Source organism: Gekko japonicus, unplaced genomic scaffold, assembly GCF_001447785.1.
Source record: "Gekko japonicus isolate JY-2015 unplaced genomic scaffold, Gekko_japonicus_V1.1 scaffold1988, whole genome shotgun sequence".
Lineage (NCBI taxonomy): Eukaryota > Metazoa > Chordata > Lepidosauria > Squamata > Gekkonidae > Gekko > Gekko japonicus.
Genome location: NW_015173731.1, coordinates 179,047 through 195,321, shown reverse-complemented (window position 1 = coordinate 195,321; position 16,275 = coordinate 179,047). Strand labels below are relative to the sequence as shown.

General features: G+C 49.4%; 1 protein-coding gene across 1 annotated transcript in view; it reads right to left on the bottom strand.

The window, feature by feature from the left end:
• Nucleotides 1-16,275, bottom strand: part of LOC107120661 (fibrocystin-like) — a 212,548-nt gene that overhangs the window by 24,101 nt on the left and 172,172 nt on the right. The window contains 1 exon segment of the mRNA XM_015423420.1: nt 2,817-3,828. Within this exon segment, the coding sequence (XP_015278906.1) occupies nt 2,817-3,828 (1,012 nt within the window).

The following is a 16,275-nucleotide window of genomic DNA, read 5'->3' as shown; positions in this document are numbered from 1 at the left end:
GAGAGAGAGAGAGAGAGAGAGAGAGAGATATCCTGCCATGGCTCGGATTGGTGGTGGGCAAGAGGATCTGGGGTCAGGGGATCTCCTGCCCCCACCCTGGACTTCCAATTCAATCCAGTGTTATTATATTATGGTCCATGGCCAGATCCAGTTAACGAAAACAAACATTGTTCAGGTGTACAAATATACAAGTTAAAGACTCCAGTTAAGAGATAGAAATAGAAAATTTAATATAAAACTGAATAAAATTATATCAAAGAGAGGAAAAATAGATTATAAAATACATAACAAAGCATCATAGGTGACCATTTTTAAAATTTAAACCAAGGAATTTAAGAGGAACAAGAGCTGTATAATAGACCTCCTGGAGGAAACTAAGCCGACTCAAAGGGGCAGGACTGAAATTTACTGCATAATTTAATCGCCTGAGCGCAAAATCCAGCAGTTAGCTTAGTAATAACTGAAATTCGTCTGCCAATAGTTTATCTAAACATGTCTTGTCCACCCCTACCGCAGGTCCGTCTACAAGGGGAAAAACTGTTTCATCTTGAATTTGTTTATACAGGGGGCAATGGAGAAAAAAAATGTCCCATTGTCTCCACCTCAGCTAGGGGGCAAGGGCAAATCCACTCTGCGTATGTCATCTTCTTATATCTTCCTTCCAAGATCATGGATGTCATGGCATTAAATCTGGCCAGAGTAAAAGCCCTCCTGTAAGGGGGAATGTCATGGCTCAGGTGGGGTGTCACCTGACGCTGCCACCACTCTGGTTTTAGGATCCCTTGAGAAGGCTCAGAGCACCCTCCCAAGACCTTCAGACCTCCCTTGTTTGGCCGAAATAAGCGTGAGGAACAGGCAGAGTAAACAACAAGTAAAAGGTTTATTTTTACAGGAGGTCAGTCCAATATGGGAAACAAACAAAGTGCAATCCCCCCGCTTTCGAGCCCCGATTTCCGCTCCCGCGGAATCGGGGCCCGGGGGAAACCCCACCCCCGCGTGTGCATCACCTGGAAGTGACATCACACGCTGGGGGCGGGGCCACGCCATTTGAGGGGAAAACTCTTCGTTTTCCCCTCAAATGGTGTGGCCCCACCCCCAGCGTGTGACGTCACTTCCGGGTGACGCACACGCGGTGCGCGTGCGCGCTACGCGCACGGAGAAGACGCTGTACGGGAGCCCCCCGCTCCCGGACCATTTGGATTTGGCAACCCTAGCCCTCTTGGAAGAAAGAACAACTCTTTTTCTGTACCAACTCTTTTATTATAAGTCCCCTTGCTCTGTGATTGGCTAAAATTGGCATCAAAACCTCTCAGCGACTTCTGGGAGTTGTAGGCCAGGCCTCCTCCCACTGCTACTCAGGCTCCCTGGGCCTACTAGGCCTCTGGTTGCACAGCCCAGATCATGACAGAGGAAATCTAGAGTTTAAGAAATTTTGTCATTGGACTTGGTAACCCTGTAGTCATTATACTTTCCCTAAGCCCAGTTCACGTTGCTGTTAACCCAAGGCGATTCTGCCCAATGCATCTCACGCACCAGATCTATCATTGCGTTCTCCTATTCACTATATATCCTCCTGATTCTGCTTACCGTTCGAACGCTGCATCAGGGTGTGTTATTTTGATCAGAGTAATATCAAAACATTGGCCCAAAACATGCAACCATCATGAAAACATCAACTTGCATTGCTTCCAACCAGGGCTTTTTTTTTTGTAGAAAAAGACCAGCAGGAACTCATTAGCATAATAGGCCACACCCCCGACAGCACAGCTCATTAGCGTATTAGGCCATACCCCCATGTTACCAGAAGTGTGGCCATCCAGCCACACCCACCTTTTGCTTCTTATTCTGTTTACCTTGTTTGTTGTCAAAACCCAGGGCTTTTTTTCTAGCAGGAACTCCTTTGCATGTTAAGCCACACACCCCTAATGTAGCCAATCCTAATGAGTTTCTGCTGTTGGGTGTGGCCTATGCTGGTGCAGCAATTAGGTACCACAGTTTTAATCCCTGACTCCAGGACAGATCTTTGCATCTTCTTTCTGAGGACTGGCAGTCTTTAAGCAGCGGCTGGACAAGCACTTGTCACGGATGCTCTAGGCTCATCCTGCATTGACCAGAGGGTGGGACTAGTTGGCCTGTATGGCCCCTTCCAACTCTGTGATTCTATGATTCTAAAGGTGAAGGTTTCCCTTGCTCGAAAGCTAGTTGAATCCAACTCTAGTGGGTGGTGCTCATCTCTGTATCCAAGCCGAAGAGCCGGCGCTGTCCGAAGACTTCTCTGTGGTCATGTGGCCAGCATGACTAAATGTCAAGGCGTATGGAATGCTGTTACCTTCCCACCGAAGCGGTACCTATTTATCTACTTGCAATTTCTTGCTTTCGAACTGCTAGGTTGGCAGGAGCTGGGGCCAGAGACGGGAGCTCACTCTGTCACGCAGCACACTCGGGTCTCGAACCACCGAACTACAGACCTGCCAGTCTGCAGCTCAACATCTTAACCTCTGAGCCACCGCGGCCCTACGATTCTATGGCCTATTAAAAAGTGTGTGGCTGTGAATAACCCCAATATCCTGTATTAGGGTCTCTTCCTCTAGGCTATCATACTGGTGTGCAGACTTCAAGAGTTCACACATAACTTTCTGTCACTGCTGTCCTTCTTCCCCCGCCCCCGCCCCCCATAAATGTACACAAAATATATATTTTTTAAATAATTGCTTTGTGACACAGGATGCAACACTCTCCTTTTTTCAGTATAACTGTTTGAATGCCCCCTTAGAAACTCCAGTAATGCTGTTTTAACACCAGACAACAACACTTACCGAGAATTTCCCTCTGCTGAAGTGACAAAAACCGTTACCACCAGAGAGTCCACTGGCAACTGGAGGGCTCGTTGAAGTTCACCGACCTGCTGGGCATGGACAAGAATATCGGCCAAGCTGTTTAATCTCTTGCTTGAAAACGAGGAAACAAGACTGTCGCTCGGAAGGGATGGCGGATCACTGATCTCCAGGATTAGTACTCTTAAACCAGTCCCCGGAAGGGACCGCTGGGAACTCCCCATCAAACCGACTAGATTTCTCTGTTGGCCAGCCCTTTGACGGGGGACCATGCAAGACTGCATCGTGGAGCACTGGTGTTTGCGCTTAGCGGCACTGTCCGCCATAACCTTTAACGTGTTCTCACTTCCTGGCGAGTCGTGGACGGTTCTGATTTGGCTGTGCCCAATCTGTAAAAAACCAGCCAGACGCTCAGTCGCCATTTTCCGACTCTCTGCTCCGATGGTCTCCGCCACAGTGAAAGCGATATGAAGGGAGCTCTGAGTGTATATCTCGACGGGGTCTTCCTGAGAAACGGCAACATATAGAAGGTTCTCCGGAAAGCTAAAGTAATTGGTTCCTGTTACGGCGTTTGCTGAGGAAGGGACGGACGATGAACGGGCTGGTGAGATATACTTCCCTTTGGCAAAGACGCGAAAGCTTCGCGGTTCGTCATAGAAGATCGCTAAGAGAATCCTGGTGGAGTTGTGACCGCTGTTAACATACAGTTTTAATGAGCGAGCCACTGCGCTGGCAAAACAAATTTTGGAGAGCTTGTTGGATGGTAATATAGAGTAAAATACCGACGAGTGTTTTGAGGCATGGGGAGAAGATGAGACGGCATCATTGAAGATATCCACAAAGGTGCCGGTCACCAATACCGGGGGAGGAGACTTCCTGTGGCCAGCGTTGGTACGTATACTTTCCAAAATCACCATTGCATGGCTGGTTTCCCTACAGAAATATCCATTCGCTGAAGCTTTGTAGACGCATTTTCTGTCTTCTCTATAAATGCCTGTTAAATAAATAATACACCATCAGCACTGATTTACCAGTTCTTATACCTGCTTGTAATACTTGACTTCTTACTTGTAATACCTGACATTTCTCTTAACAACAACAGTCAATGAAGAAGTAAAGAATTGCATAAGAATTTCAGCTTTCATCAAAAGTCTGCAGTTAGGGATCCCTGGCAGTTATTAAAAGCCTCTTTTGGTAAAAAATAATAATAATAAAACCAGCCCAGATGACAGCGGGAAAATGAATACATGGAAAAGGGACATTTTTAAACGTTGAATTTTCCGCTGATTTCAAAATTGTCATCGCATCAGAAATGGAACAAAGAATACAGATCATTACAACAATATTATTATAATACCCATGTATGACATTCTTGGCCTGCCTCTTTAGTATGTAGTGGTTAAGAGCATGGACTCTAATCTGGGAGAACCAGGTTTGATTCCCCACTCCTCCACAGGCAGCTGCTGGTGTGACCTTGGGTCAGTCACAAGTTATTTCAGAGCTGTTCTCTCAAGGGCAGTTCTCGAGAGAGCTCTCTCAGCCCCACCTCCCTCAAAGGCAGTGTTCCCACTAAGCTGAGATAGTGTGAGCTAGCTCACAGTTTTTTAGCCTCCATCTTAAAAAAAAGTTTCTTAGCTCAGGAAGGATGGCTCCAGAGCCAGTAGCTCACAAAGTAGAATTTTTGCTCACAGGACTCCACAGCTTAGAGGGAGCATTGCTCACAGGGTGTCTCTTGTGGGGAGGGGAAGGGAAAGGAGATTGTAAGCCGCTCTGAGACTCCATCGGGTAGTGAAGGGCGGGGTATAAATCCAATCGCTTCTCTTCTCTTCTTCTCCAAAAAGAAACCACCTTTCCAAAAACCAGTCCCGTTTCAAGTATTCCAATAATGCACATTTCCAACCTAAAGTAATGCACATTTCTAACCTTCCAGTAATGCACATTTCCAACCTAAACAGCCATGCCATCTCTTAAGAGTCTTCCCTGATAACGTTCCAAAAGTAATTAATCTTTGGACAGATGCGCAAAGTTATTTAAAAGTTTTATTTGACATTTGCACAAGCCACAGGTTTTGTGAGGTTGTTCCAAACTTAATTTTAGGATCTCCAAGAAGGATAACCACCAAGCACTTCATCCCATTTCTTCTGGAAAACGATTTCTCAGAAATGCTAGTTTCAAAGGGTAGCCGAGTCAGTCTGCAGCAAAACAGCTAGATTCAAAGTCCAGTAGCACCTTAGGGACAAAGAAGATTTTGAGGGTAAGAGCTTTTAATAGTCAATGCTCCTGTCGTCAGATATCCGAAAGTTGACTCTCAAAAACTGGCACACTGACAATCTTATTGGTCTGTTAAGATGCTAGTGGCCTCTAATCTAACTGTTCAAAAACACTAGTTTCCTAATAAGCAGATAAGAAGAACTTCCTGAGAGTTAAGAGTGGAACTTCAGTGGAACAGGATTCTGCCGTAGGTGGTGGGCTCTCCTTCTTTGGAGGTTTTTAGGTGGAGGCTAGATGGCCATCTGACAGCAATGCCGATTCTGTGAACTCAGGCAGATCCTGAGAGGGATGGCAGGAAGGGTTGCCTCAGTGCCTAGTTCTTGTGGCTCTTTCTTACACGCCCAAGGAAATGCTGGTTGCCACTTTGGGGCCAGGAAGCAATTTTTCTCCTGGACAGTTTGGCTAGGGATCCTGGAGGGATTTTTTGTTTTTGTCATCTTCTGGGCATGGAACAGGAGTCACTGGGGGAGGTATCTGTGAATTCCCTGCATTGTGCAGGGGGTTGGACTACATGACCCTGGAGATCCCATCCAGCTCTATGATTCTGTGAAGAATGTATTATGGTGGGGGCACAAAGACAATATAAAACACTGGTGAATCATGACATACAAGAACATAAGAGAAGCCATACTGGATCAGGCCAATGGCCCATCCAGTCCAACACTCTGTCAAAACCAGGTGCCATCACCTGGATGTCCAACAGCAGAGACATAACTCCAGGAGCCCTCCCACTGTGGCCCCCCCAAGCACCAAGAGTACAGAGCATCACTGCCCCAGACAGGCTGTTCCAGATCTTTACCTTGTGGCTAATAGCCACTGATGGACCTCTGATCCATATGTTTATCCAACCCCATAAGTTTATTCAAGGTAATAGGTGATGTGAAAGACCTCCCCAATTTCATTTCTAAAGTGAACATGCATCAGCTCTTTCTGACAAACAGAACTACAACACAAGTACATGGAGGGTGGGTGTGCATTTACCGTAACGTGAACAGGGCTACTGAGTGTCTCCCCAAAAGTCTGGGGGTTAAAGGAGCCTTCAAAGAAGGGTAGGGTGATTCTTTTGAATTTGGTTGGTACCGAGTTGGAGGAAAAGCTGAAAATCAGGAGCCTGTTCTGAGGTGGCATGGTTAGAGACAAGGTTGCCAACCTCCAGGTAGGGCCTGAAGGACTCCTGGAGGAAGAAGAAGAAGAAGAAGAAGAAGAGGAGGAGGAGGAGGAGGAGGAGGAGGAGGAGATTGGATTTATACCCCACCCTTCACTCAGAGTCTCAGAGCGGCTTACAAACTCCTTCCCCTTCCCCTCCCTACAACAGACACCCGGTGAGGCAGGTGGGGCTGAGAGCTCTCTCCCGAGAACTGCCCTTTCATGGAAAGCTGTGACCAGAACTACGGCTTGCCCAAGGTCATCCAGCAGGTGCAAGTGGAGGCGTGGGGGAATCAAACCCGGTTCTGCCAGATTAGAGTCCGCGCACTTAACCACTACACCACAACTGATTCCCAGGCAACAGAGATCAGTTCCCATGCAGGATATGGTTGCTTTGGAAGGTAGAATCTAGGGCATTGTACCCCATTTAGGTCCCTCCCCTCCCCAGGCTCCACCCCCAATGGGTAGGGCTGCCAGCTCTGTGTTGGGAAATACCTGGAGATTTCAGGGGTGGAGCCTGAGGAAGATAGGGTTTGGGGAGGGGCTTCAATGGGATACAGTGCCACAGAGTCCACCTTCCAAAGCAGCCATTTTCTCCAGGAGAACTGATCTCGGTCGTCTGGAGATCCACTGTAATAGCAGGAGATCTCCAGGTGCCACCTGGAGGCTGGCAACCCTTCCAGTGTTCCCTCTAAGCTGAGTCGGTGTGAGCCAGCTCACCGTTTTTTAGCCTCCGGCTCACACATTTTTGTCTCAGCTCAGGAAGGGAGGGCTCCAGAGCAAACTAATTTACGCAGTCGCCAAATCGCTCGCTCACCACTTTAATGCCAGTAGCTCACAGAGGAGATTTTTTTGCTCACAAGACTCCACCGCTTAGAGGGAGCATTGGACCCCAACCCCCCCCCCCCAAATCTCCAGGAACTTCCCAGCCCAGAGTTGGCTGATGGAGTTCCTCATTTGATCTAGTACAAACCACTGGTCCAAACCCTTTCCCCTCCTAATGACACCTCTCTCCTTCCTTTCTCCATTCCTGACCCTGTGTGTATTTATTTATTTTTGTCGCAACTGGGATTCCCGTTAGTGCGGTTTCCCCTCCTCTGGAAGCCTCTGGTCACGGGTGACTGTTGGGGCCGGTCCCTTGTGCTCCCTCTAAGAGCCAGTTCGGTGTAGTGGTTAAGTGTGCGGACTCTAATCTGGGGGAACCGGGTTTGATTCCCCACTCCTCCACTTGCAGCTGCTGGATGACCTTGGCCAAGCCATAGTTCTGTCAGAGCTGTTCTTGAAAAAGAGCCGTTTCTGTCAGAGCTCTCTCAGCCCCACCTACCTCACAGGGTGTCTGTTGTGGGGAGGGGAAGGGAAAGGAGTTTGTAAGCCGCTCTGAGACTCCTTTGGGTAGCGGCTATTAGCCACAAGGTATAGATAGGGACTCTGGGGCAAGTGATGCTCTGTCTTGTTGGTGCTTGGGGGGGGTCAACAGTGGGAGGGCTTCTAATATCTTGGCCCCACTGGTGGACCTCCTGATGGCACCTGGTATTTCTGGCCACTGTGTGATACAGAGTGTTGGGCTGGATGGGCCTTTGGCCTGATCCAACATTGGCGTCTCTTATGTTCTTAAGGGCGGGGTATAAATCCAATCTATTCTCTTCTTCTTCTTCTTCTTCTTCTTCTTCTTCTTCTTCTTCTTCTTCCCTTCCTCCTTCTGAAAGGCCTTCTCCCTCCCAGCCACCGTTTCAGCGGCTGGCCATTTTCGACCCCTCTTCTTCCCAAACAAAACCCATGCAGGTCTCGGTCATCAGAACGGTCGTTTACGATTTGCCACAAAACACGGTTTGTTCGGTTAGGGGCACATCCGAGAGGAAAAGAGGGAACTCCGTATGAACTTGCCGCTGAAGGCCTAATCTGATTATTTCCTCATGAAAATCCAAGCAGGGGTGCTTGTAAGCGGGGGCTGGGAGGGGAAGGGGGGGAGAAAAACAGAGAAAGGCCCGCTCACAGCCGACTCTCATCATCGACACAAATAGATAAGTGACAGGCCGTGTCAGGGCCAGGGGCTAATCTGCCTCACGGCTTCCCTCGCGGGAAAAGGCCACAGTGGACAGGCCTTAATAAATACTGATTGACCACTGAATATTGAGGTGACACAGGCCACTGACACGGGAGGCAAACAATAACAGCGAGGAATTCCGGAAGCCTCCCTTCTCGATGGCTAAAATTAAACAGCTAGTATTTATTTGTATACCTCCCCCTCCCCTTTCACACACATACACACACACACACACAAACAAAAGAGGGAAGTCGTGTACAGAGAAAACGGAATGTCCTCCATTCGTGTGGCAGAAAAAGCAAGAAAGGTTGCAAAAAAAATTATATGGCGGAGGGGGGGGACAGTATGCGCTATGTGTTTATGTATGTGTTTATGCGCTAAAAGGGGACACGACTTCAGTGCATACACACCCACATTCCTACCCCCAGCCACATAAAATTCTCTGTGGCCTTGCTTGTTTTTCTGCTGTGGTGCGTTTAATGTCAGCAGATGAGCTCACAGGTGTGCCACCCGGAAATCTAGTATATGTGTCGGAGAGGCAGAGAATGAAAAATTAGTACGAACAGAGGTCATTTCGGGGGGGGACGCGGGGGATCGCAGTTCCCCCGGGTGAGGGGCGGGGGGTGGGGCACATGATGAAGCCCCGCCCCCTGCTTCCGGCCGCCCCGCTTCCAGCCCTCATTCAGCCAGGAGGAGGCAGGAGAAGAGGGAGGGCAAGTTGCTTCCTCCCCGCCTCTCCCCACACCACCCCTGCCTGCCTGGGGCCAGGGAGGGCCTTGGCGGGGCTTCCTCACCCTCCCGCCGGCCTTGCAGTTCCACCGCCGGGCCCCTGATGTCAGGGGGTGTGGCATATGCTAATGAGTTATGCTAATGAGTTCCCCTAGCTCTTTTTCTACGAAATGACCCCTGAGTACGTATGGTCATGCGCACACACAGTTCACGTCTCCCCGACCCTTTTCATATTCAAGACCTTGAATTCCATTTTTTAGTAAATTAAAAAAAACAAAACACCCACAACTTCACATCAATGTTATTTTATTTAATTTACTCCTTTTTTTCTCTCAAACCACTCCGGTTGCTTCCGGGGCTCCTAACAAATATTAACATTGTGTCAATATTTGTCCTTCCTGTCGTGAAATGAGGATTTTCCACCTCATTTCACATCTGAAAAGAAAAATATGCTGAGGGGGTCCGTCCACTCTTGGGGTGGGGGGATACCCCAGTCTACTCATATCCTTTATTTAGAAAATGAACCATGATGGAAGTTTCTCTAAAACCCTTTTTCCTAAAAATAAATAAATAAAGTAAATGTGTGTGTGTTGCTGTTTTTTTACTTAAAGGCACACAGACGTTTGCCATTTCTTACCCACCTCACACTTATGCCCTCAAAAGTTCTACATTCAAAATTGAATGAAATACATCAACGGTAATGATTTTCCCCTTCAGGTTAGCAGCACCACTACTTCCTTTCACTAATTTCTTCCCCTGTTTATGATAGATTTCACAATGTTCGCTTCTGTGGGAAAAATATAGGGTGGGGTGTTTTTGTTTTTTTAGTAAAACAAAGAGATGCCATCAAGTTTCTCTAATGCGTCCTTTATCAAAATAAAACAAATGTCACGCGCTGTCGTTTCTGCCTGCCTCGACTTCCAGGCACTCACTTCTAATGCAAATACAAAGGTAGGGACCAAGTTTAAAAATAAAATAAAACTTGGGAGGGGGGGCATGATTAATAGGGCACCGCAGTCCTTGGTGGCCCTGGGCCATCAATCCAACATGTTCAAGCATGAGGAAGAGAGACGAGTGATACTGTAGTTAGGCCTAACAGTACAATCCTAAACAAAGCTATGCTCTTCTAATCATGTTGATGTCGATGGACTTCGATGAGTATAACTTTGGTTGGGACTGCACTGTAAGAGGGCAATGTACTCGCTTTTAGGGTTACCCTATTTTGAAAAGCAACAAAAAGGAACAGAAGAACGTAAGAGAAGCCAATGTTGGATCAGGCCAATGGCTCATCCAGTCCAACACTCTGTGACACAGTGGCCAAAACTCCCAGGGGCCACCAGGAGGTCCAGCAGTGGGGCCAGGACACTAGAAGCCCTCCCAAGGTTGCCCCCCCAAGCACCAAGAATAGAGAGCATCCTTTGCCCCAGACAGAGAGTTTCCACCTATACCTTGTGGCTAAGAGCCACTGATGGACCTCTGCTCCATATGTTTATCCAGTTCCCTCTTGAAGCTGTCCAGGCTTGTAGCCACCACCACCTCCTATGGCAGTGAATTCCATGGGTTGGAAGGGGTCATACAGACTATCTAGTCCAACCCCCTGCCCAATGCAGGACCAGCCTAAAGCATGAGCCGTGGAGGACTCAGCAGCCCCAACTGGAGGAAGAAGAAGAAGAAGAAGAAGAAGAAGAAGAAGAAGAAGAAGAAGAAGAAGAAGAAGAGGAAGAGGAGGAGGAGGAGGAGGAGGAGGAGGAGGATGTGGAGGCGGAGGAGATTGGATTTATACCCCACCCTTCACTCGGAGTCTCAGAGCGGCTTACAAACTCCTTTCCCTTCCCCTCCCCACAACAGACACCCCCTGTGAGGCAGGTGGGGCTGAGAGAGCTCTTTCGAGGACTGCTCTTTCAAGAACAGCTCTGACAGAACTCTGGCTTGCCCGAGGTCATCCAGCAGCTGCAAGTGGAGGACTGGGGAATCAGACCCAGTTCTCCCAGGTTAGAGTCCGCGCCTACACCAAAGGGAAGACAGGCCCCTCCCCTGCTCGAAACATGGGGCATACAGGACAGCCGACACGGAGACCCGGCAGGGGACAAGGAGTAAACCAAGCCCCGAAGGGAGGCAAGGCAGGACAAGGCGGCCGCCCCACCCAATGCTAAGAGAGAAGAATCGAGGATGCCCCCCCAGGGAGCAGCGCTCAAGGGGTCCAGCTGCAGACCCTCTCACCTGCCCCAGCGAAGGAAGATGGGGATTGGTGGGAGAGGGGAAGGGGATAGATCAGGAGGCTGATTTAAGCCAGGCGGCTCAAGCAGGCCGGGGAGGAAGAGCACGGCTGGGGAGGAAGCAGGACGACTAGAGAGAGGGTACCCAAGTGCCCATGAGCTGGAGTGAGGGATAAGGGTGAGACTACCCCCCTTCCTCCAGCTATATCTGAGGCCTGCCCTCCTGTCGCTACCGGCTACAATATCACATTCCGGAGACCCCGAAACCACAAGCGATCGCCCCGGAGGAGCCAGGACCTGATGGAGTATTACATGTTGTAATGTATCCATCTCAGACCGTGTGCGCGGCCATTTTGCTTCGCTCTCAGTAACAATGGGACAAGCGGATCCTAGCCGGCACCTATCGGCAGGCTAGGCTCCTGGCCGAGAGCCTATGGAACTCTCGGCCACTGTAAATAGCCAATCACGTGTGTGTGGGCGTGTTTGGGGAGCGGGGTTTGTGAAAATAAAAACCAGCCTGCGAGCTGGGTACTCTCATCTTGTTCTGAGCTGAAATAAAGTATGAGAGCTGAAATCACTAGTATCAGTACTTTTCACATGTATTTGCATGTTAATTCCATTTAACCCTTGGTTTCTCCAGATCTCAGTCTCTGTGTGTGTTTTGTTGTTCAGTTGCACAGTCGAGTCCGACTCTTCGCGACCCCATGGACCAGATCACACCAGGCCTTCCTGTCTTCCACTTCGGTGGGACAGCACTGGCTCTTCGGCTTGGAAACGGAGATGAGCAGCGCCCCCTAGAGTCAGCTTTGACTGGCTTTCAAGCAAGAGAAACTTTTACCTTTACCTTAATGAATTACTGTCCTCCAAAACATCCTATCATTCTTCTAGCACTATATCTTTTTTTCCATTTTGGATTGTCTCATCAGAGGGTTTTCGAGTTAAGAGTTTATCTCCTGTGCAGTACCAACCAGGGTTGGCTGAAGTGGCACTGCCCTTGCCTACGAAATATCTCCCACACGTGCCCCCTTCCCCTGTGGCTGCTGCCTAGTATCTACCATTCAGGGATTCCTCTGTCCCCCCCTCCCACCATAGGAGCTGTCTGTACTCTTCTGCCAATGTGGCCACTGATCCCTAGTCTGGTGTCTGAGCTGTGACCATTCTGCCTTGAGCGACCCTGCTAGGAGCTTGGACCCCTTATGGTATTGCTCTCAGCTTCGCTCACACACACCGACCTCCTCACCACGTTAAGGTGTGCATCCAAGAAGGGGGAAATCTCAGTTTTACCACCTGTAGAACTGGGATCTGTTGCTGGGCGGTCAGTCCAACTCTACCCCAGATGACCTGGAGAGGGCACTTTAGGACGTGGCGGGCTGGCTTAGGCTGAGCCGATTGAAATTGAATCCAATGAAGGCGGAGGTCCTGTGCCTGAGTCGGAGCAGCTCAGGGGTGGGGATCCCACTACCGACCTTCGATGGGGCGCCATTGGTGCCAGCGCCGAGGGTCAGGAGTTTGGGAGTGCTCCTGGATGCTGCCTTAACAATGGAGGCCCAGGTAGCAGCCACTGCCAAGGCAGCCTTTTACCATCTGCGGCTGATCAGGCAGTTGGTTCCCTTCCTCGAATGCAATGACCTGGCAACAGTGATCCATGCTATGGTCACCTCAAGGTTAGACTACTGCAATGCTCTCTACATGGGGCTGCCCTTGTCCCAACTCCGGAAGCTTTAGCTGGTGCAAAATGCGAGATCACATCCAGCCTGTGCTGAAGGCATTGCACCGGCTGCCTATAGCATTCCGGATTCGTTTCAAGGTGCTGGTTTTGACCTTTAAAGCCCTATATGGTTGGGATCCTGCCTACCTGACGGACCACCTTTCCCCATATGTGCCCCAGAGAGCACTGAAGTCAGGGTGACAAAACCACCTGACCTTTTCTGGCCCAAAAGACACCAGATTGGCCATTATGGGGGCCAGGGCTTTCTCAGTGGTGGCTCCACACTGGTGGAATGAGCTCCCGGAGGACATCAGGCCCCTGCGGGACCTTTTACAGTTCCGCAGGGCCTGTAAAACGGAGCTCTTCCACCAGGCTTTCGATTAGGGGCCGCCACTGACAGCCTTTGTACATCGGACATCTCATAGCCCTATGAAACAACGCCGGATATGGCCTTTCCCCATCGGACCATGTACAGAAATCCCCGCCATCTGTTTATAGTGGCACTTTATGCAATTGTTCTTATTGTAATTTTAGTGTGTTTATTGGTTTTATTGTATTTTAACTGTGTAAGCCGCCTTGAGCCAGTTCATACCGGTAAGGCGGGATACAAATGGAAAGCAAATAAGTAAATAAAGAAATAAAGAAAGAACTAAATAAAGAACTAAATAAAGAACTAAATACTCATAATTTTTAATCTATGCAATGGTTTCCTCCCAGTTTACCCAGGTAACAACCAGGTATCCAGAGTGCAGACAGCAGGTGGACCTGTGTTTGGCTGGGCGTATAACCCACTACCTGCCTGTAGACGATACACAGTTAAGAGCCATGACGGTTTAGGTTATGTTCTAAATCTTTCTAAAGCTATAATCCTTCCCAGATGGGCAAGAACTTGCCACTGTGGTGCATGCCCTGGTGTGTTACCCTAAACTCCGGAGGACGACAGAGGACAGGAGGGTTGGGTGTGATGTGGTCCATGGGGTCGCAAAGGGTCGGACTTGACTGTGCAACTGAACAACAACAACTGTTATTGGTCCTCCTCCCTAGCAGTGTTATATGCATTGCATGTTCATACAGTTTTTGTTGATGGTTTAAATATTTCAAATATACTCTATTTCAAATGTCGCTTCAATGTCTTACATATTTTTGACGTTCGCCACTTTGGGGAGCCTATTTGGGTGGAAAGGCAGCATTAAGATGTTTTAAATTAAAGAAGTAACTTTCATACCCTCGGCATCGAGAGAAGGGCTTGAGAGACTTCGGTTGGGTGGGGTGTGGCCAGCTTGATTGAGAAGTTCCTTTCTGCCCATTCATGAGCCAGCCATGGCTGGGTGGGTGGGGTATAAATATAATAAATAAATAAATACTTTTGCAACTTTTAGTCTCTTTGCCGCGCTCTGCTTTGGATCCCTGCAACCTTAATACAGCCCAAGCACTTGTCATAAGAGTATCATGAAAGGCGCTCTGGGACATGGGTGGAGAAAGATTATTCAACACCTTGAAGAGTAAGCAGGCCCCTAGCTATGGTGGGGCTTCTGGAGCCTCCGCCCCCTTTCTTAAAGGTTCAGCCCCACAAGAATTTCTCCTGTAAATGGATTTTTTCCAATCATTTTAAAACATTTTTAAAGGTGTGCATTCCTTTAAGCAGAATGGGGTGCTGTACTTGACTGATTCCCACACTGAGCAAGGAAGTTGGAGTAGGTGACCTCTAGGATCCCTTCTAGCTCTGTGTCAAGGAACTGGTCTCCTTTAGGAGAATTTTTCTGCCTAAGTGTCAGCTTTCTTGGCTACAGAAGTCATCACCCCCACCTGCCGGCTTGTTATCAGGGTGGTTGCGCAGGCTGGCAGAAGTGATTAACTTGCAGCAGCTGAGAACTGTCATCTAAATTGGTTGACAGCTCGCAACTTAAGAGATCGATCCTGGCAACCGCTTTCTATTGGCTAAATGGCTTTTCTCTCTGCACTGAGAACGTCATCCCCACCAGGGGGAAAAAAATTGCCCCGCAAGCCACAAAATCCCGGCTATGGGCCGGAGTGCAAGCAACAAGATGTGTGCCTCTTCTGCATTACAGACTGCTGCCCTGACCTGGATAGCCCAAACTAGGCAAATCTCAGCAGATCTCAGAAGCTAAGCAGGGTGGGCCCTGATTCGTACTTGGATGGGAGACCACCCAGGAAGCACAGGGCTGCTACGCAGAGGCAGGCAATGGCAAGCCACCTCTGCCCTGACCCAGCTGGCTCAGGCCAGCCAAACCTAATCAGATCTCAGAAGCTAAGCAGGGTGGGCCCTGGTTAGTACTTGGATGGGCGACCACTAGGGCTGCCAAGTCTCGTTGAATCACGGCGGGGGATCGTCATTCTTCACAGGAGCTCTGCCGCGGGGGACGGCAACAGGCGTTGCACCGCCGTCGCCAGGATGTGACGCTATGCGTCGCTCTGGCAACGGGACTCCAAAGCGCCCCGTTGCCAGAGCAACGTGTAGCGTCACATCCTGGCGACGGCGGTGCAACGCCTGTTGCCGTCCCCCGCGGCAGAGCTCCTGTGAAGAATGACGATCCCCCACCGCGATTCAACGAGACTTGGCAGCCCTAGCGACCACCCAGGAAATCCAAGACTGCTACACAGAGGCAGGGGGAAAAGGAACAAGGTATGAGGTTAAGGTTTTATCAGATCTTCTTCGATTGTTCCAGTTGTCCGAGGTGGGAGCCCAGAGAGAAGCAATTAGTGAAACCTGTAGAAGATCCTTTTGTCCCTCTTTTCTCCTACTCGCTGGTGCGGCCTGATCATCTTCCTCTACGCAGAGGCAGGCAATGGCAAACCGCCTCTGAACGTCTCTTGCCTTGAAAACCCTCCGGCATCGCCACAATGCATCAGCGACTTGACTGCACCCCCCCCCCAAAAAAAACGCTCTCTATTCTCTCAAGTGATTTCTGCTCAGTTTGGACTGACAGCCCACAAAGGTAGCTTCTCCGTGCCACCCCTCTCTCCCACCCCTGCCCCTTCCGGCCATGGCAAGGGGAAGCAGAACTGCCTTCTTTCCAAATGCGAGACCGACTCCAGCTTGCCAGCCACGCACAATAAACTGTCCCCCTTTTTGGGGGGAGAACGGAGCAGTTGATTTCATTGGATGCTCAACCTAAAAAAAAAAAAGAACGCCGGTTGCGCCGAGCGCGCTGCGGTGAGCTGGAGATATAATGGGAATTGAATGGGAAGTCCTGGACCCAATAAATCTGTGCCATATGTGACCATTTCCTGTGTCAGTTCCTTTCTCATAACCAGTGGAGGGCATCCCCCCCTCCCTCCCTCGCTCTCCCCCCCCCCCCCCTCTCT